This window comes from Manacus vitellinus, unplaced genomic scaffold (genome assembly GCF_001715985.3).
Source record: "Manacus vitellinus isolate BGI_N305 unplaced genomic scaffold, ASM171598v3 scaffold_17_pilon, whole genome shotgun sequence".
NCBI classification, from domain to species: domain Eukaryota; kingdom Metazoa; phylum Chordata; class Aves; order Passeriformes; family Pipridae; genus Manacus; species Manacus vitellinus.
In genome coordinates, this window is record NW_021939256.1 from 11,979,241 (window position 1) to 11,998,860 (window position 19,620).

The 19,620-nt window shown below is 39.9% G+C and overlaps 1 protein-coding gene across 2 annotated transcripts in view; it reads right to left on the reverse strand.

Moving 5' to 3' along the window:
- Nucleotides 1–19,619, reverse strand: part of VWC2 (von Willebrand factor C domain containing 2) — a 54,875-nt gene extending 35,256 nt beyond the window's left edge. Inside the window, exons 1-3 of one of the 2 annotated variants that reach the window (XM_018070008.1) lie at nucleotides 19,527–19,619; nucleotides 17,979–18,760; nucleotides 11,215–11,344 (exon numbers count right to left, since the gene is read on the reverse strand). In XM_018070008.1, the coding sequence (XP_017925497.1) occupies nucleotides 11,215–11,344; nucleotides 17,979–18,692 (844 nt within the window). In that variant the 5' untranslated portion in view covers nucleotides 18,693–18,760; nucleotides 19,527–19,619. Of the gene's footprint in view, nucleotides 1–11,214; nucleotides 11,345–17,978; nucleotides 18,761–19,254; nucleotides 19,333–19,526 lie in introns of those variants that run through there. The other variant, XM_018070009.1, reaches the window with a different exon arrangement.
- Between the last annotated feature and the right edge of the window lies 1 nt (nucleotide 19,620).

Below are 19,620 nucleotides of genomic sequence, written 5' to 3' on the forward strand. Positions count from 1 at the left end.
ATGTATGAGTGCTTAGAGATGTGCATGTATAATTAGATTTAATTATCTAAGGAAGTGGGGGGGGGCAGGAAGAAAGAGAGGAGAGGGGGAGAGAGAGAGAAAGGGGCAAGGGGGGTCAGAGGCTAAATAATGAATGCAGAATTGCCTATAAGCTGTCATCATCACCACCCAGCTTGGACATCAGCATGAAATGTTCTTAAAAACAATCATTCGCTCATGTTAGTAGCTGCCAAACCTCCATCTAATCCGTTCATTAACAATATATCAGGTTAGCATGCTGTCATGGCAGGAAAATAATTAGTTTTCCATTGTGGGGTGGCACATTCTCTATTACATTGACATAACAAATAACTCCATAAACTGCTATAATTTATTTGCTTCTGAGCCTTTTTTTTTTCTCAATTAGTTCTTCAGTAGATTGTATTAAACACACACGAACTACAAATAGAGTCCTTTGACAATCTCAGAAGTCTTAAGATGGCATGGATAGCTACTACACAAGCAGTTTATGAGTGACCTGCCTTTAGGTCATTTAAATAAAGGTTTGATAGAACAGCTGAAAGCAAACCATGCCAAAAGGCATCCTCATTAGGTCCCATCTCCATCATCTATATGTACTGAGTAATGTGCTATTGTGGCCCAGCACACAACACAGTGATTGTGCAATGGTTGTGTCGGAAAAGGATTGCTGCTGTTTTAAAATCTCTTCATTAGTCTGTCTTCTTGCCTTAAAAAGAAAGTATACGTACTTACAGGATGGGTTTGGCTGGACTAAAGTGAACACAGACTAGTTGCTTTTCTGCAAAGGGCTTTAAAAAGAGGCAGTTCAAAAAGGAAACTCTAGGATGTGGACAGTAGAAAACAATAATATTACATTTCTGCTCTTGTGAAAATGAACAGATTTCTACGAGGCTCTATGGCATGTCATTCTAGGCAGTTTTGCTGTAGCTAGGTTAAGATAGTTTATTCCTCCTCACAAAGATATGATCTTTATTTTAATCCTAAGAAACTGTGTACCAGCACTATCTTCTGCAATGTGTTCATGGGTTAATTACATGGTGCATTAAAAACGCTACGTATGATGCTTTTTGATTTTCTTGCTGCTCTCTTGACTTTGCAATGTGAGCACAGGGAAGATTTTCATTGGTACTATCTCTCTCCCCCGGTACCACAGTTTATCGCATGATTTTTAATTCATGTCCTATCACTACTAGAGACCTCATCTGTTCTCACAGGGAAACACTGAGCTTTCTTGTTGCTCTTTCTGTACTTCTGCAACCTCCTCTTGCTGAGTGCTCAGCAAATATGGAAGATTATACAAACCAGGTGGGAGGAACTAGTCTTTATATAATAGCGTACTTTTAATTAATGCAAGCCTTTCTTAACGAAGCCTGACAGATGCTTACATACAACATTTCACAGTGATACTTAACTAAACCCACTTAGTAGAAATCTTAACAAAAGGTCATCAAAATACCCAAGCAATTTCCTTCACTACCTGACATACAGTTTTACTGAACTTCATTTACCATTGTGCTGCCTTGTTGCTTGGTTTCATAAGAAATTATTAATGGTCACTACTTCTGCTTCCTCTTCTGTCTTTAACAGGACTCATTAACTGTGTATCTCCCCCAAAACTACCCAGTTTAACCAGTGATTTCCCTTTTGAATTCAAAATGCTCGAGAAGCATCATATTATTAGAAAGGAATAGAAACTATTTTGGAGCACAGCAAGTAACACCTTTACTTTTTTCTGGAAAAGCAATTAACACCACACTTCAGTGAAACTACCTTAGAAAAAGGAGATAACACTGCAAGTATTTAAAACACAGAAGACACAAAAGCAATTGCTTGGATATAGATCTTCTTTATTCAATGCTATCCACCAAATTAAAAAAACCAAAGAAAAAAATTAAATCACATGTTGGGTGAGCACACGGTGAAGATACTTATCTTATCCATGGGTGATAAACAGTGTGTGACTTGCTGTTTCAAAGCACTTAAAAGAAAGTGGTCAGTAACCAACGTGCAATAGCAGTGTGTTGCAATGTGAGAAGAAATGATGTAGGAGAAAAACCACTCATCATCTACAAGACTGTAAGGTAAGCTGAATTTATGCATGCAGTTTTTTAATGGGCCCCTATCCAAGGGCTATGGGTACAGAAATAAGCAAACAGAGGTGAAGACTCAGCAAAAGAACAGGGCATTTAGAAGAAAGTGATGTTTACCAGTAGGAAGTCATTCCTCTAATGAAAATTTAATGAGCACTAGTGTAGGCAGCAAAAAAAAAAAAAAAAAAAATTACAGAGCTTTCCCAAATGAAAATAGCAATCAAAGTTTCTGATTGCCTATCAGCTTTCAAATGTTAATCATTATGGCAACTGTGCTGGGGAAGGTAAGGAATTACTTATACTGTGCTATTTTCTATCTGCGGTTGTGTTTTTTTGTTGTTTTTTTTAATCACTGATGCTGTACAGCTGAACATGTTCAAGGAAGCAAACCTGCATGGATAATTACCCCCATGGAAGCAATCCAAAGGTTCACAAAGTAAAAGCTCCTTCCACCTTAAAGATCAAGGTTTTAAATTAGGCAAGTACTTAAGTCTCCAGCTGATAAAGATGTTTGACCTGCTGGGCAAAGGTAATCACCACGGACTTAATTTGGGACTGTCACAGCACACAATGTAGGGGAGATCCCCACAGCAGTAGTCTGAAACAGTAAGATATTACTTAGAGCAACAAGGAAGACAAGCACTGCAATTTTATGAATATTAATAAAAAATATCAGAAGCTTTTAGCCTCTCCCCTAAGAACCCATCACTGCTTTTCCTCCAGAACCCTTTTCCAAACACTGGCAGAGGCATCCAAGTCAGCCCATGGTCAAACTGATGTCAGGAAAGGAAACAGGTTTTCCTGTTCTTCATCAGATCTTGACTTATTCACAAATACAGCTCAAACAGGATGGAGAAAACCTCTGAGACTGCTGCCATGCTCATGCAAGACCTACAACAAACTCTAAAAAAAGAGGAGTCACGTCGAGTTAAGACAAACCTTGTATTAGCAATCCCGCACTGCTTGGAAATGCTATTGCGATTGTAAAGCACAACCATAGAAAAGCAAAGTGTTAAGGAAATGAAGTTTAACGAAATCAGCTAATTCCCTGCTTCTATCAATCAGTAAGTCACTCAGACCAATTCACATCTTCCTTATTGCCTAAACCTCAACTTCCTATGAAAAAATAAGCAGAGAAAATTACACTGCACTTATAAGTAAAAGGAGATTTTGATGATATAATTTATCATCAGAGGGCAACTTATTATATCAGAGAGATATAGTAACAACATTTTAATATAAGCCTCCATCTCCCCTCAAAGCCAAGCAAACTCTTGGATGCCTCACTTAACATAATGATATACTAATGAAAAAATGCAAAAGAATATAAAGCAACACACACAAGGTATCTTTCTTTATTGCTCCTTTTGATCACACTGCAAAATACTAATCAGCCATGTAGTCCTATTACTGCATCACTGTAGCACCTAGCTAGTAAATAGTTTCTATTTACAAACAGGATTATCTTCAAAGAACACAACTAAGAGCTCACATGGACATTGACAGTGGCTCAGCTAACACTGGATAATGAATTAACCTATGGTAATTCAATCTGGAGCAAGACAGAGTTTCAGAATCCAAGAGCTCACAATTTAATCAAACAGTATAGCATTCTACTGATAGGGAATGTTACTCCAAGCATGTAGCACACAGCAAGATGCACACAAGTGTTTCAGACCTTGGAATCCTACCTGCCTCCCAAATGTGTGCTACAATTTCAGCTAGTGACAGATACAAAATTAAAATAGACATCCAATAGCAGAATGAGGGAGCAAAATTAACACTGGAAATATTTTCTGTAATCAACAGCAAAAAAAGAAATACTGGGTGCAGGGAAAAAAGCAACTTCTTTAATGTTTCCTGAACTTTCCTCAAACAGCAAAGAGCAAGTGCTGTGAGCAATGCGTGGAGCAGGAGGGGGCCATAATGTGAGATCTGGGATCCATTTTTTCTTTTAACATCTTAACTATCTCTATACGTGTGGGTATATAAACATGCAATATAAACTCAGAAAATTCTTATATGAAGAACTTAAAAATACAAAACAAACAAGGGAACAAAAGCCCAAAACAACTGATGACTTCATTTTGGAGAGCACAGGCTAGCTGCTTCACTAGAAAACAAGCAAATCCACAAATGCATCTCTATGTAACAGAGAAGGTGTCAGGAAAGACAAATCAAGCCATAGTACACTGTTTACTCCAATATACTGGTGGATATTAGCACAAAGGCACTTTCCTGTCTGAACCAGAATGAGCATCCTATGCAGGATGGCAAACATGTGAAACTCTTGTGATGAGCGGTACAGGATACATCAGATTTTTTTTTTTAAATACATGGAAGTTGCTAGGAAGGTTATTTTTCTCCTCCCATCCCAGGATTTGAGTGTTTCTTTTTTTTATATCAGCACAGTAAGCATATTCATCTTTCTGCTCCTGAGGCTGATGCAAAACATCTTTTAAGAACTCTGGTAGCTGTGACACACACAATCTTTGACCACCATGGGGAACTGGCTGCTTGTTTCCCACACTCACCTGGAACCATCACTATTAAACAACTGTTGGGGCACATCATCATTCAACTTTTGCTTCAACCCACAGTAAAGTAACACCCCCTGCTAGCAGTTGCCATGAAAGTGACCAATACAACAGAATTTAGCTGTGACATATGAGTTGAGCCTGCAGTAGCAGGTAAGAGATGAAAAACTGACTGCTGAAGAAATGTTTTTCAGGCTCACTGCAGCAGTCTGTAATGATAAAATATTGCAAAGTGAGTTCTGAAAACCTTATAGGATACACTGCTTTTTTATTTTAATAGGCTCTTCTACATCTTCCTACTTAAGTATAAAGTACCACTTTAAATACCAAGGTTACTATAACTTCTGATTGTCCTCGTGTCTGAGCAAAATCATGGGACATGATAATTCAGGGACACTTACTGCTGCTTTTTGACAGCAGAATTCCCAACTGAGAGCATTCTAGCCTCTTTGTAAAAAAATATAATTCACACTTTATATACAGGTGTACAGACGATAAATATGCATACACTATATAAATTGATTTATCCTTGTAATTGATCTAGGCTCAGTATAACTGGATACTTTTGCCATATCTTCAGACAGATCCTTCTCATCTTCTGATAGGTTTCTATATTGAGGAAAATAATCATATACCCTGAAAGTCCACATAACTTGTACATTAACTTCTACATTCCCTTAGAGGAAATAATAACACCTACCACCATTTAGCCAGCTGAACATGAAAACACAAAGTCAACGGTGGCTTATATATCCATGTGCATGCATGCACATATATGTTATTATGTTGGAAACAATAAGGCCTCTCTGGTTTTGACACAAGTTTTGCTCAGCCCACTTTGCCGTGGTCATCCATGCACATTTAAACAGGTTCAGATATAAGTGGAAAAAATGGTACAAGAATAAAATTCTGAGATTTCTGGACAGGAAGTATAGACAAATTACGTAGCAATCAACTTTCCCACAGTAGGGAGAGAAAATGGGAGAGGTGAGCAAAGAGATGAAATGAGTTTAAAGGAATTCCTTGAATTAAGACAACACAGACCAAACTTCCTCTCAACTTCATCAACAGCAGAAATCAAGAACAAAAACTACTGCAACGAGTTTACCAACTTAACCTACCAGATTTGGAATCCATTTTAAATGTCCAATGCGGCCAAAAAGAAGCAAGTCTGTTATTTGTTTTCAATAAATGGCTGCCAAAATATCTGCTACAGTTTTTCAACCTACCTGTATATTCACTGGGCAATTTCAATCACATACAGCTGTTCATGCAACTTTAATGGTATTTTTCCCCCCTGAAACATTCATTCCCCCAAAAACATTAATATTTTCTGGTTAAGAGTCCCATATTATAAATAATTTTGTGAAATACAGTCTATTACAGTGGGAAATCTACATAGAAGTTTTAGTAAAGCAACTCATAGACACAGAAACATGAAACAAATGTTACCCTGCATACACACATATTCAAATATCTGAACTACACATTAAAAGAAAACAAAAACACGGTGCAGACAGTGTGGGTTGGAAATGGTATCAGTTTGAAATGATTTCTTCTTTATTAGGTTGTTGCTTTTTAATGTACATTCTATCAATCTATTTTTTTTAATAAATTAAATACTTATCAACTAGAATTTACAATCATTTTATGATACCTACATTTTGTATTACATCATGACCATTTGATTTGATCCCCTCCTTATAATGTAGGCTTAAGAACCACTCTCAGGCTTTAAAACCTCTGAGTCTTCTTTGCTATATATAAATTAGCTGTCAAAGCATGACTGAAAAAGGCATTTAAAATGAAAAGAGAAAGAGGCACTGATTGCTTAAATTTCAAAGCAGCTACATTCCTGATGTTTGCAACAGTCCTTCCTTGAACATACCTGAACTTGACCTCTACCTAGACAGCATGATGATACTTTCTTTATTGCTGAGATTAACGCATATATTGTCAAGGGCATATCATATTTTCTTTAAACACTGCAAAAGGACATTAAATTTTACAGGTCAGATTCTCCATGGTGCTTGAGCAAAGTTGGGGCTGCAGGGAAGAGCAAACAGTCAGCTCACATGAGAGCTGCCAAGGTGCTGCTTCCCTTTATCTGTCCAGAATAAACATCCTCATCCTTGTTATGGCAAGAGAGGTCTCTCAGTCCAACACAGTGTCTCTCCACACGGATTTTAGAGGAATGACTGTTTAGAGGGGCAACAGTACTGCCTCGACCAGCAACATTTTTTAACAGACCTGAGTCCCACAGTAAGACAAACAATTGTACAAACAGTAGAGAAGAGGACAGCTCCGCCAGTGGTTATCAGGGTTCTACCCCCTTGACAGCTCCTTCCCACAGACACAGGTCTCATTCACTTCTCATTCAGAAGCGCTCTCAAGTCACCTTGTGCCTAAACACTGTAATTGTACATAAAGGTACCAAAGTACTAAAGTTTCAGTGAGTCAACCTCACAGCTCAGGTATACAAAACCATGACCACTCACTGTCCCTGGCCACATCACATTAGACTTGCACCTTACTAGCAGCAATCATTGCAACCAAATGGTGCATGTATTTCAACCGTTAACTATGGACCCAAATATGAAATGAGGTACTGACTCATCCCACCTAAGACACTTGAGATGACTGCAACCAAAGTCTCCCTCTTGCACAGACAGTGAGAACAGACAAGACATCTGCAGATGTTACAGCCCTGAGAACACACTAGCGCCCTTGGGCATCGGCGTTTTTATTTTCAACTCTGCAGCTACAAGTCTTTGCTGAAAGGAGAAGCCCAGCTCTCCCTGGTATAGACAGAGAAGCAACACTGACACACAGTGCTAGAAAGGACACAGGATCCATTTGATCTTATTTGGGGCAATCTTTCAGCCATATAATGAAATAAAAATCTCTTGAGGACCTTAGATCAAAATGTTTTTTTGGTCTACCAGTGACGTCTCCCCCTCCAGGCTCCATGTGGGTTGCGGGTTTAATCTCATCTTCCTGCAAAGACAAGATCGGGGTCACCCTTGATTCCATCAGCTGCTCCACAGCTGTGGGCTTCAGGCAAAGCAGCACTCAGCTTGTATGCCTATTAGGGCTCTACTGATGGAAACAGAAGTGGAACACACAACCAAGGTAATCTAACCTAGAGCAACGTAATTCGCTACCAGTATTTCCCCCCACCCCCTTCCACTGCCCCAAATGCATGAGTGACAAGTGCCCAGCCTTTTCCCAATGAAAGGGCAATTGTATTCCTATTCTCTTTACCCTGAACCCTGTACGAACTGTGGAAATGTCTTTACCTGATTCTAAGCTTATTGATATCTCTGTGAACAGGGATGGCTTCCAAAGAACAAACTACAATGCTAATACGGTAAAGCAGGATGGAGATCTGAACTGGGCACCTGTTACTTAATGCAATTTTCCGAAGTTAGATTTAACTTCCTGGACGTTTTTTCTGATGGTGCTGATTCAAAAGCATGAAGCTCAACATGTTAATACACACGAGAAGGAAGCCTCTCCTCCATTCCCCTCTGTCCTCACTCTGCTTCCTTGCACGGCATTATATAAGACAGACAAAACAGCTCCCTTAATTGCAGTGACTTAAGATATAAAAAGCAGGAAAATTCCCCTCATCCCTAGATTTGTGGTGTCACCCTTTATCCCTTCTATATACTACTTTTCAGAGCAAATTTTTCTTTAAAGTACTCCCTGTCCCTGCCCACAAAGAAGAAAATAACATCTTCAGCTATGGAAGTATCTACTTCCCTTTTGAGAGTCAGGATGTGATACAGAAGATCATTAAATCCTACATATACAACTATTCTTTACTCCACAAGTTTACCATTCTCTACTTACATTCAAAATAAGTCGTGTAAGCCTGATGTGCAGTTACATATCTGTCCCTCCTCATAAGGGTTGCCAGCAATTTTGTGAAAACAGGTTGGACAAGTCAACTACACACCCTCTTTCCCACTAGAGGTAAGGTACCGTGTCTCACACCTGTCAAGACACTGAATTCAGTTATTTCTAATAATCGCAAGCTTTCACTAGATTTCCTCCGTAAAATTCTTAATCAGGCATTTATATGTGGTCTTATCACTGACAGAGGTAGTTGCTCAGCTCTCACTGTTGGTTCACTGCCAGCAATCCACAGACCAGGCAAGTTGGGAAGGTGGTGTATGTTAAGAAGTGGCAGGAAAGGGAGGGAAATCAGAGTTTGACTGTGTGCATTTTTAACGTACAAATGCTAGTAGAGAACCCAAACTTCACCTCCCATCTCTTCTTGCTCTACCAAGGCTGAGATGCAGATCATGACAGCAGTTACCTGACTTGTATGCTTTCCACGGCTCCACCTTTCCCACCATTCAAGTTATATGGCTGAGCTCCCTGTCCATCACCCAAAGCTCTTTTTGGATCACTAACGTGATGTCACCACTGCAATGATCAACCCTGAAGCACAGCACGATGATTGTTTCCCCAGTTCACATTCACAGCGCAGTCGTTCCAGTAGGCTTGAAAATGAGAGGATGAGGCAAGATAGGTTACCCTGCTCAGTAAGTTTTTTCTCCAATCTAATTAAAAACATTCAGAAATTCACTGAAGTTCCTTGAAAACTGCACATGACCCATGCTTTAATATTAGCTCTAAAAGCAAACAACCCATTTTTTTTAAAGGCACTTCCCAGGTGGAGAGGTTTCCTCAGAAGTTTCTATACCATACCAAAGCTGCTGAACCAGAAAAAATTGATCTGCTTCTGAACTATCTTGGTTTTGTTGTTATTGCTAATGTTTTTTTTTTCCTTCATCTAAAAGCTAACAAGGAAAGCCACTGTTGGTTCTCTGACATGCAGAGAAGTGACAGTACAGCTCACTGGAAACAGGCAGCTTTGGTCACCTTGGTCTGAAACTGGGTCAGAGATGCCAGCTCATGGTAATACCCGAGGAATATGCAAGTAATATTAGGGATTCAGAAGCTGAGGACAAGACAACCCTTTTCTTGCAGGTAGAATTCAGGTAATACAGCTTTAACAGTCTAAGAAAAGGCAGCTTCCTCACAACAAAACGTATGTTTTACGTGCAATTTTTCAAAAAGGCCTTATTTCTGGGAAAAGTGTCAGGGAATCTATGCAAACAGGCAAGCCCCACACTGCTCCACCATCTTAACCCAAAAGCAAGCCACCACCAGGAGATTGCTACTGCTGTGCATTATGTTGATGCTTGTGGGAGAATGTGCACCGACGGAAAGCCAATCCAGCTCCAAATAGCATTAAGACTACTGGACAAACTCAGTGGGAAAGACTACAGACAGCTAATGCATTATGCTTGTTACTCCATCCCTGATACTGAAAACAGATCCTTTGCCTGTGAGAGTCACTTCAACCTGGGGAACTGCAGCAGAGTATGGCACACACAAAAAGCTTGTGAGCATGTCACAAAGATTCTTACCATCAAACAAGCACTAAAGGATCCTTCGGACTGGCTAGCTATCACATCACCAGCTTCCAAATTCAGACTTTCTCAAGAACTGTCCCTAAATGCCTCAAAAAATGCCTGTCCTCATCTCCAAAAACACAGCGCCCTTAAGCTGTACAGCCGAGAACAAATTCCTTCAGGGTTGTAACAACCAATTAAGGGATGCCAAGCAATTACTTTTATATCCATACAAATGACACTCCTCCAATGCAATTAACTATCCCTTATCATTTACTCTTGAATTTGTGGAAATCATATGCCAAACACTCTCTCCTCCCCCAACTTTTCCACAATTTTAATCAGTTTGTTTTAGCCAATGTAATGAAACCTACCTATTCAAGAGAAATAACAGATGTCTGCACATTATCTGAATATTTTTAAATGTCCTTTTTAATTTTAAATATAATTTCATTTGAGATTTTGCAGCTTTCATTTCTATTAATAAATTATCATTTCTTCTTTATAAGTGATGAGCTAGTATGTCATGTAATTTTTTTCCTCTAAATAGACCAAGACTTTGATCTAATGCAAGCTCTTGCTGGGAGTAGAGAGACTTTCTGTCTAATTTAGTTATGAAAAATATTCAATTAAACTTGGGAGTTTAATTCATTTAGTTATGAAAATTAAATGAGCTCAATAAGGTACATTTGATTTGCCTTGAGAAAAAAAAAACACAAAAGAAAAAGAAGGAGGGAAGAATCTCCGAAAGGGGAACAAATAAGAATTCTAAACAAAAGTAACTTTTCCTGCTCATGTTGAAAGGTGGATAACATGACGAACCTGAGTTTCATTTTGTGTGCCTACATAAAACATAGCCACAATGAGTTCATGTAAAATTTATATCCACAAGACACATGAATAGATGATATTAACATCCTAATTGTCTCCTGGGTAACAAAAATCCCTTAGGTCACAACTGAGTTCATCCCAGTCAAGGGAAGATCTGAGTCCGCGTATCAGGAAGACACCATCCCCACACAATTCTTCTCCATCTCCATTCAAGGAAAAACATTCGAATTATTTTTCAAAACCAGAACAGAATAACATGGATCTCTCCAACAGAAGCCTCCTTCCAGTTTTCCAGCCATCACTTACCGTTTTTGCAGATAGGACAGCACTGATCAGGCTCATACACTGGATCCACGCACTCGGTCTGGGGACAGGCTGAAACAGTGCACAGCACTTCACCATTGGCTTCACAGCGACACTTTTCACACGGAGAAACCTGAAACACAGATCCAGTCACCTTTTAACTCCTTCTCTTAATGCACTCCTCCTCATCTGCGCTGTTTCCTTCACATCTTTTTCCTCCCCACTTTAAAACAAATGGGTTTTGTGGTCTGAATAATGCAAATAGCAAGACTGGGCTCCTGCAAAATTAGAGAACCACAGCAGAAAAAGATCTATGCTCTGAACTTATGCACCAAATGGGAAAGTCAAAGAGATCTTGAAAATAAGAACACTGCAGACTTTTAATACAAATAAAACCAAAATTTCCTGACTGCATTTCTAATGAACTTCCAGGAAATTAAGCTCATAATCTAGTTTATTTCTATTAGAGGTTCAAAAAATAAATTAGAAAAAAATATTATAATTAAAGAAGAAGAGTTTTGCTAAATGAAGTACGAAGCTTCTTTTAACAAAAATGAAATCTTTTTTTTTTTCAGGTTTTAAAGCATTTCAGTAGGAGCATTTTGTATTTTATTTAAAATTATATTTTTCACAGAGAAGGCAGGAAAAATATCCTTTTTGAATTCAGGTATTTCCCACAGGTTAATTGTATTTGGGCTATTCTAATACTTGTAACTTTCTGAAAATAAATTGCTATTCAAAGAAAGGGGTGAAGTAAAATACAGGTAATCCTTTTTACCCAGTGAAATGTTACTGGTTTTAAAGAACTCTTACAGCATAGGAATACCACAAGATAATTACTTGAGTGACCTACTTCAAAGAAATTAATTCCAAACAAAACAGTATCAAGGTTCTATTTAGTAAAAAATGGTCTTTCAATTCCCTATATTTGCCACATGTACAATTCCAGCTGCCCTCTTCAGCATTCCTGACCAGGCACAGCATACTGGATTGCTGACGTCCTCATACCACACAAGCAGCTGGAGGCAGAGGTAAGCAAGGATGCTGAAGAGCAATAAATGGTGTACTGTAAACCTCATTCTATACTCTGTAAAACCACATGGGCATCCATACTCAGATGAAACACAGGATGAAAATGCAGCTGAATGTTATTATTAGTGATCCTCTAAATCTATAATCTGTGCAGATTACTGGTTTACTTAAGGAGGAGGTTGTTCTTTTCATAGACCCTTTTTCCTTCCAGATTCCAGCTGATGCAAACAACCACCCATTGCATTTCTCCAATAAAAGCAGAAAAAACTCTCAAATCTAAAAAAAAAAAAAAAAAAAAAAGAAAGAAAACAATTATTCTCTGTGAAGAATCACCCAGATGTCTAACTTGCAGATCATCTGCTTCTTCTCCCTAATTTTTAGGCAGCCCATGACATTTTTTCCTCAAATCCATTCTCTGCTTGTTTGCCTCTCACATCCTTCTCACTTCCAAAGTTCAAACATGCTGATGCTTGCACAGCATCATCTCCAACTAAATGCTCATTCATGCTTTGCTACTTCCCTTACCACCTGCCAGGGCTGTCATTTGCTTATGCACTCGCATATCTTTCATGCACTCCCCTCTGCTCAGAAAGCTTAAATAGGGTCTCTTGCTGTGTTGCTTTCTGCTTTTATTACTATTATTTATTTTGGGCTTCCTTTGCTAGCTACTCACTTTGTGTTTTCTCTTTGCTTTACACTCTACCAAGGATGACACCACAACACACATTTATAAAATCCTACAAGGAGTCTGACAGCCCAGTACTGCAGATCTTTACTAAAGACTTCAGGACAAGAACTTTGTCCTGAAATTGTTTGTAAACTGCCACATTCACTTCCAGAGCTAAAGTGTAAACGGATGAGGAGGTTTCTGATCCAGTGCTCGGAGTTGAAAGGCTCAAGTATTCAAGGTAATCAACTGCATGCAGTGCATGTGAAGTTTTGAGTGCCAGCAAACCTGAGCTCCTAAGTATTGCCAAGTCAGTAATAAGAATCATTCCTTATGGAGTTATATCCAGAAACAATACTTACTAATTTATGAAAACATGCCATTTAGGGAGGATTGATTTTTATGTTTTTGGATTATTTTTAAGGAATCCTACTTGATAAAAGACACCAGACCTCAATTCCAAGGATCTGGGTCAACAAGGCAAACCTGTACTTTTGAACAGTTTTAACGCTTTTTGCCATGACTTGGAAAAGATGCAAATTTGTCAACCCGCAAAGTTCAATGAGACCAGTAACTACAGCAACAGATATTTCTTCTCCCAGGACACTGCTTAGTAGCTATGCCATTCAATATTAAAAGTGGTGTAAAAACTAGAGTATCTCATCAGGAAACAAGGCAGCACACAGATGTTATTCCTAAAATCTCTCATCTGTAAAATTTAAACATATTCTAATTAAATAGCTTTACTAGAAGTCCAAATTTGACAGAAGCCTAAAATTCTTAGAAAAAGAAGCAATTTCATGTAGCACTTAAAATACTATTAAATAACAAAACCAATCTAATCTTTATTTAATAACGATGACTCATGATGCACATTTCTGTCCTATACAGCACATACACCTGAAGACTACATCTTTCATGAACATTGTTCATGTGATACTGCAGTAATGAATACACTTCCAGTCTAACAGATCATGAGATTTCGGGGCAATACTTATAGTATGCCCTTGGTAAGTACTGTAATCTCTACAACCCAGCAATACAAGTAATGGTAGCACCGATAAGGAAGGTCTCCACATGCTTATTTCTACAAAACTCTTTTCAGGCATATAAATAAACAACAGTGGCTGCTAAAATGGTATCAGTGTCAACAGTTATCTGTTCACCTTTGGACAAAACAACAGTGCATTGCTTTTTATACATCATCAGGATGCAGCAGGAACTGTAGAAAACCCCCACTCCTTTCCACACCTTAATGGCAGCTTAATACTTGGAGACAAAATCATCACTGGAGAGAAAGACAGTAAGACAGTGTGTATGTGTAACAGCAGCTAAATAAATCAGAATGAGAAGACACATTTGGTCTTTCATTTCCTCTCTTCTACTCATACAACATAAGTGCATTCCCTGGCAGCACAGTTCCTAGTGGCAGTCAATGCAACCAGCATCCCATTTGTTCATCTGGGAAAGGACCAGCCCGGCAGCAGTCATGCTCAGCACATATGACACAACCAGGCCGGACTGGATATAATATCACGTATCAACCTCTCTCTGAGGACTAACAATACGACATCTCTGTGGTCTGCAGATTATTAACTCTAAAGCAACTGTAGTTCTGCCTATGCAAAAAATGCAAGAAGACAAGAGGCACAGAAGTCATATGCATTCACCAGGCAGGCAGCCATAAAAACTGTAGATAATAGAGTACAGATGGCAAAAAAAAAATAACCTCTTAAGAACTGTTTAAAGGGAAGTTTATTAGCAGAGGTATAAACGGAGTTGCATACATTGCAAAAGAGCAAACTATTGTGCAAACTGGTAAATTTCCCACTGGTGGCAGTGAAGAAAACTGTAGCCCAGTAAGGGTAGTAGGTTTATCCACCAACTCAGTGTAAATTGTCATAACTAAGAAGTGACAAATCATTTTGTACTCATTGAAGTGCTATTGCAAAGTAATTTTAGCTTTCCCCTTTCTTTTTCCACAAGTCTAACTTCAAATAAAAAACCAAAAAGACATCAAAACTAAACCAACAAAAAGGCTGGAAAAAAACATATACAATCTTTACGTGGTTCCTTGAGACTTGAAAATATCTAAATTTAAAAAAAAATCATAATCCACAACTTTCTTTTGTGCTAAAATTTTTATTAATACCTTTTTGCCACTTACACAACTCAAGAGAAAATGAATGGGGTTACACTGACAATAATAAACATACCAGCCCTTCTTTTACTTCTCTGTGCCTTCTAAATACCACAGATCTTTCAAAATCTGTTTTGGTTTGTTGACTTTCAGATTTCCAGGTAACTCACCCACTAAGAAGTACAACTTGTGGAAGCAAGGAAATTCTAAAAGACAAATGAAGCAGCAACTTTCAAATATGTAGGTCTTTCCCAAACATTTCACTTCTGAAGATAATTTATGGCCCTTGTAAGGCCATGACTTTTTACATCAGAATGCATTTTCAAATCTTTAATAATGAAAAATGTCTAGTGGACAACGTGCTCAGAAACCTTCAGTTTCAAGTGCAGAACTTTATCCTCACTGCATTTCACCAACTAAAGCTTTTGCTAGCAGTCCCACTGATATGGACGCTGTGATTCTTCTGCCATTTTGCCTCACAATATCCACAGGGGACCAGACTGGTGCTGATGGAAACAGCTTTACGAGACCTGATCCTTCCCCCTCACCCAAGCTGTGTTTTGTGCTGATATCCATGTCTTTTTTGAAAACAGAAAAACGCATACATACATGTGCACACAAGCAAAGCCTGTAGGACTGATTGTGAATCAAAGAAATGTATCAAACCTCCCATTCCCTGGCATACTCAGTTTCTGGCTCCAGTCAGGGCAATTTTTTGTCACATCAGGCCATATAGGAATTTTATATAAGCAAACTCCCAAACTTGTATGCATAATTACACATCTATACAGAAATGTTTGCAAATAACGTCACTTCAAAGTTAGAAGGTCATCTTTTTCTTCCTTCAGTGATGTCTGGTGTTCTTTGGCACAAACAGTAGGTACAGACACAGAGAAAAATCAGATCACTATCCATTTATAACTCCTTCCGCGACATTAAGCAAGAGATAGCGTATTAGTAACCATCAGCTTTAAATTCACAAAATTACCTCTGAAACTGTGTGCAATTGCTTGCATTTTGCAATTGCTTTCACAGAGCAGCAGCAAACTGACTACATCTGTACCTTATGTCACCAGGCAATCCCTCTGATCGGAGTGGCCTGGGCAAACAGCTGCATTTACAATTTGTGCTCACAATACTGAAACAACACTGAAGCTAAACTAAAAACCAAGATCCTCACACATGAAAATAATCAGGCTGCAGTTCCACTGCCTGTGTCAATAACTTTCCTTGCTCATCCTGACCAGACATCCCTTCTCACTTGTGCTTCCAAAGCTGGCTAAAACAAGCAATAAGGGAATCGATGTGTCATTTGAGGAAGGTATGAAGACAAGGACTGAAAGGTGAATGGGGTTAAAAAGCTAAAAGCCAAAATATTTTCAGAACATTTCTGTAAATGTTATGTTACTGTTCAGCACTCCCTTTTTACCAAGGCTGCCAGCCATGTCCAAATGTACCAGGGAGCACTAACACAGTATTCTAAGCTTGCTTCAGAGTCATTAATACACCACCACAATATAAAAAGGCTAGGAAATGGAACTCTGTAGAAGAGCGGGAATGAAAGGTGGTCAGAAGGCTTTAAAACTCTGACCTACAGAGAATGTGTGAAGAACCTTCATGTTCTGGCCACCCCTCAACAATTAAGTTCGCTGGAAAAGGAAGGATCTCACAATCCATCTCTGAAAAGGTCATACCAAGTAGCTGCTGTTAAAGTAGCTGCTCCCTCTTAAGTAGAAAACTTCCACCCTGAAGTTGAATGCAATCCTTGAGGGTGATATGGAAAAAGGGAGGATGACACAATGTTTTCTGCCATGTTTTGAAATTCACTAGTGCTCTACACATCACTGACTAAAGAGAGCAACGGGAAATACCGTGATTTATTCCAAAGAAAGCAGTTCTGCTCCTTTATTTATTTTTCCATACGTTGAAGAACATGGGAAAGACATTATGAACCAAAGTTAAGTTTCCATGAACATGCAAATACCACAGAGAGCAGAGTGGCAACTTCAGAGCCTTCACAAATACATTTTCTCCATCCTGAGAAGGGGCTCAGCTTCCAGAACCTTGAACTGGATTTTGTAGTCCCCTCAACATATTCAGCACAAAAATCTCTGGTGTGTTCAGAAATGGGGTTGAACCAGCCCTGTATCTAACAGTCATTCATAAGCAAATTCACGTGTCTGTCTTAGAGTCTGCTCACAGATCTCAACCACAATAAAATGCTAAATGAAAAAAGGCAAGCAATCAGAAAATTGGCCTCAACTCCAGAACTTTCAAGCGCACTGTCATAAGTTGCATTTTCACTGATAATGACCTTGCACAATAATGCTAAAAAGGCCATAGTCTAAGAGGATTTCCCTAAACATAAGGCTTTTCAAGTCCTTTTTTAAACTATGACTGTAATTCAGACTGCAAACCAGTCTTATTAAAAGAAGGCCCACAGTCATTCTCAGAAAGCAAACATTACGCAACCTTGGCAGCACCATTTAAACAGTTAAAAAGGAAAAGAGAAATGACTGTTACAAAAAAAAGGCATCATCACAGAATGATTACTAGAAATAGAAGTCAGCCCATAAAACCCTGCTCAATCCCTGCAAGGTAGAAGTTTAACAGTTAAATAAGGAAACAAATGGATTGCCAAAAATTTTCATAAAATTTGTAACACCACTGAGTAGGATCCTTCCAAGTAGCATACTGTAAATACCAAAGGAATTAATAAAGATCAGTCCCCTCATTTAAAAATATTAGTGTCAGAGAGTAGAAAAGGTCATGTTTAAGGGGAATATTTTACAGCACTGCAGAAGTAATATTAACACAAAAATGAAAAAGGGAAGGGGCAGGACCCAGAACACCCTATGAGAAAGCAGTTAAAGAACATAATATCACTTCAAACAAGAGAAGAATTCATAAAACTACTTTTCACCTTACCATGAACTCCTCTAGGGTCTGATAGTTTTTGCCTCGGAACTCGCAGTAGTTCTTCCTCTCCTTGCACTGCGGGCAGCACTGCGTGGTGTCCACATGGATGCAGCGAGGGTGGAGTCTGGGGCACTCGGGCTGGATACACAGCGGGCCCTCCTCCGTGCAGAGGCAGGGGCAGGCAGAGGGGCCCGGCGCAAACTTCTCCCCAATGGCATAGACGAAGCCGCTCTCGTCCACGCAGCCTTTCCCACGGTAGTCAGGATAGGCGTACTCCTCCGGAGGCTCGGGAGTGACACTGGCAACAGATGCTGGGAGAGACGAGTCTTCAGCCACCTGAGGTTCCTCGGGAGCAGCATCCCTTTGCTCTTGCACTTGAATGCTCCCAGATTTACTGCTTGTCCCCTGGCTGTTCCAAGCCTGCTTTTGCTTAGTCCATGACTCCTTGTTCGAGTAGTTCCTGTTTCCTTTGCTCTTCCAGTCCCTGCTACCCTCCTCCCTCCCGCTCCTGCCGATCTCATTCATTTTCCCTGGGCCTGTCTGGCTGTCCCTGGTAGACGTGTGATCCCTCTTTTCCTGGCTCGCCTTTATCTCCTGTTTGTCTTGAGCCTTGGCTAGTTTTTGCACGGGTATGGTGGAGCTACAGAGGGCAACCATGAGGCAGCAGGTTACAAGAAGAGAACTAGAGAGAGCTCCAATTGCCATTGCAGTAGAGCTGGGCATCACCTACTGCATCCCACAGGGGACACTGCACTCACATCGGAGGGAAGCGCCTCACAGATCCACGGTCCCTAGGAAAAAAAGAATTAGGAATACTTCAGCTTCTGCACTTCTTCTCCCCCCGCACCTCGCCTCCACTGATGCAACATCTCAAACAATATGCAACCTGCCTCGGTAGTTTATGCAAAAGGCAAACAACAGCCTGGTGCTGCATCCCTCCTCCTCCTCCCCCGCTCTGCCGAGTCTTATAAATAGCAGGGCTCTTGGACACGGACCGGGCGTCTTCGGCTCCGAGAGAGCACCACGCAGAACTCTGGAGAGTCAGCATTTGCAAAGGCAGGTGCAGGCAAAACCAGGCGCACTGGGGGATTATTTTGCCTTTCAAATGGCAACACGTGAAGACGACGGACGCCCAATGAATTAAACCGAGCGCCCCATAACTTAGCAGTGTCCGGAACAGAAATTACCCAATTGAGTGCTATTCCCTGACTGCACGCACGATGATTTTCATTAATCTCTTATTCAGCCTGAAGTATCCTGGTTTGGGTTTTGTTTAAATACCTACCACTGAGCACATTTCTGTCACAGACAACTAAAACCAAGCATACTAAAGCGAGTAGAGACAAAACACCTCCCTTCCGAACTACCCAAACCAGCACACACATCCCTCTTCCTCCCCGTGTCCGAAAGGCAAGGCAGAGCTGCTCCGAGTTTCCGCAGCACAGGCTCATTTAACCCACATCCTCCAGGAGTTCGGCAGCGCTCCCGACTCCTCTCCCTGAAACGCTGCACGCGAAATCGGAAAAAAAAAACAAAACCCCACACCAAAATACATACATTACTCCGGCCACGTCCAGCATTGCCGCTCCAGCCTCCCGGCACGGCCCCACCTCCGCGGTACCGCTCCCCAAAGCCATGTCAAAGCCTCCCT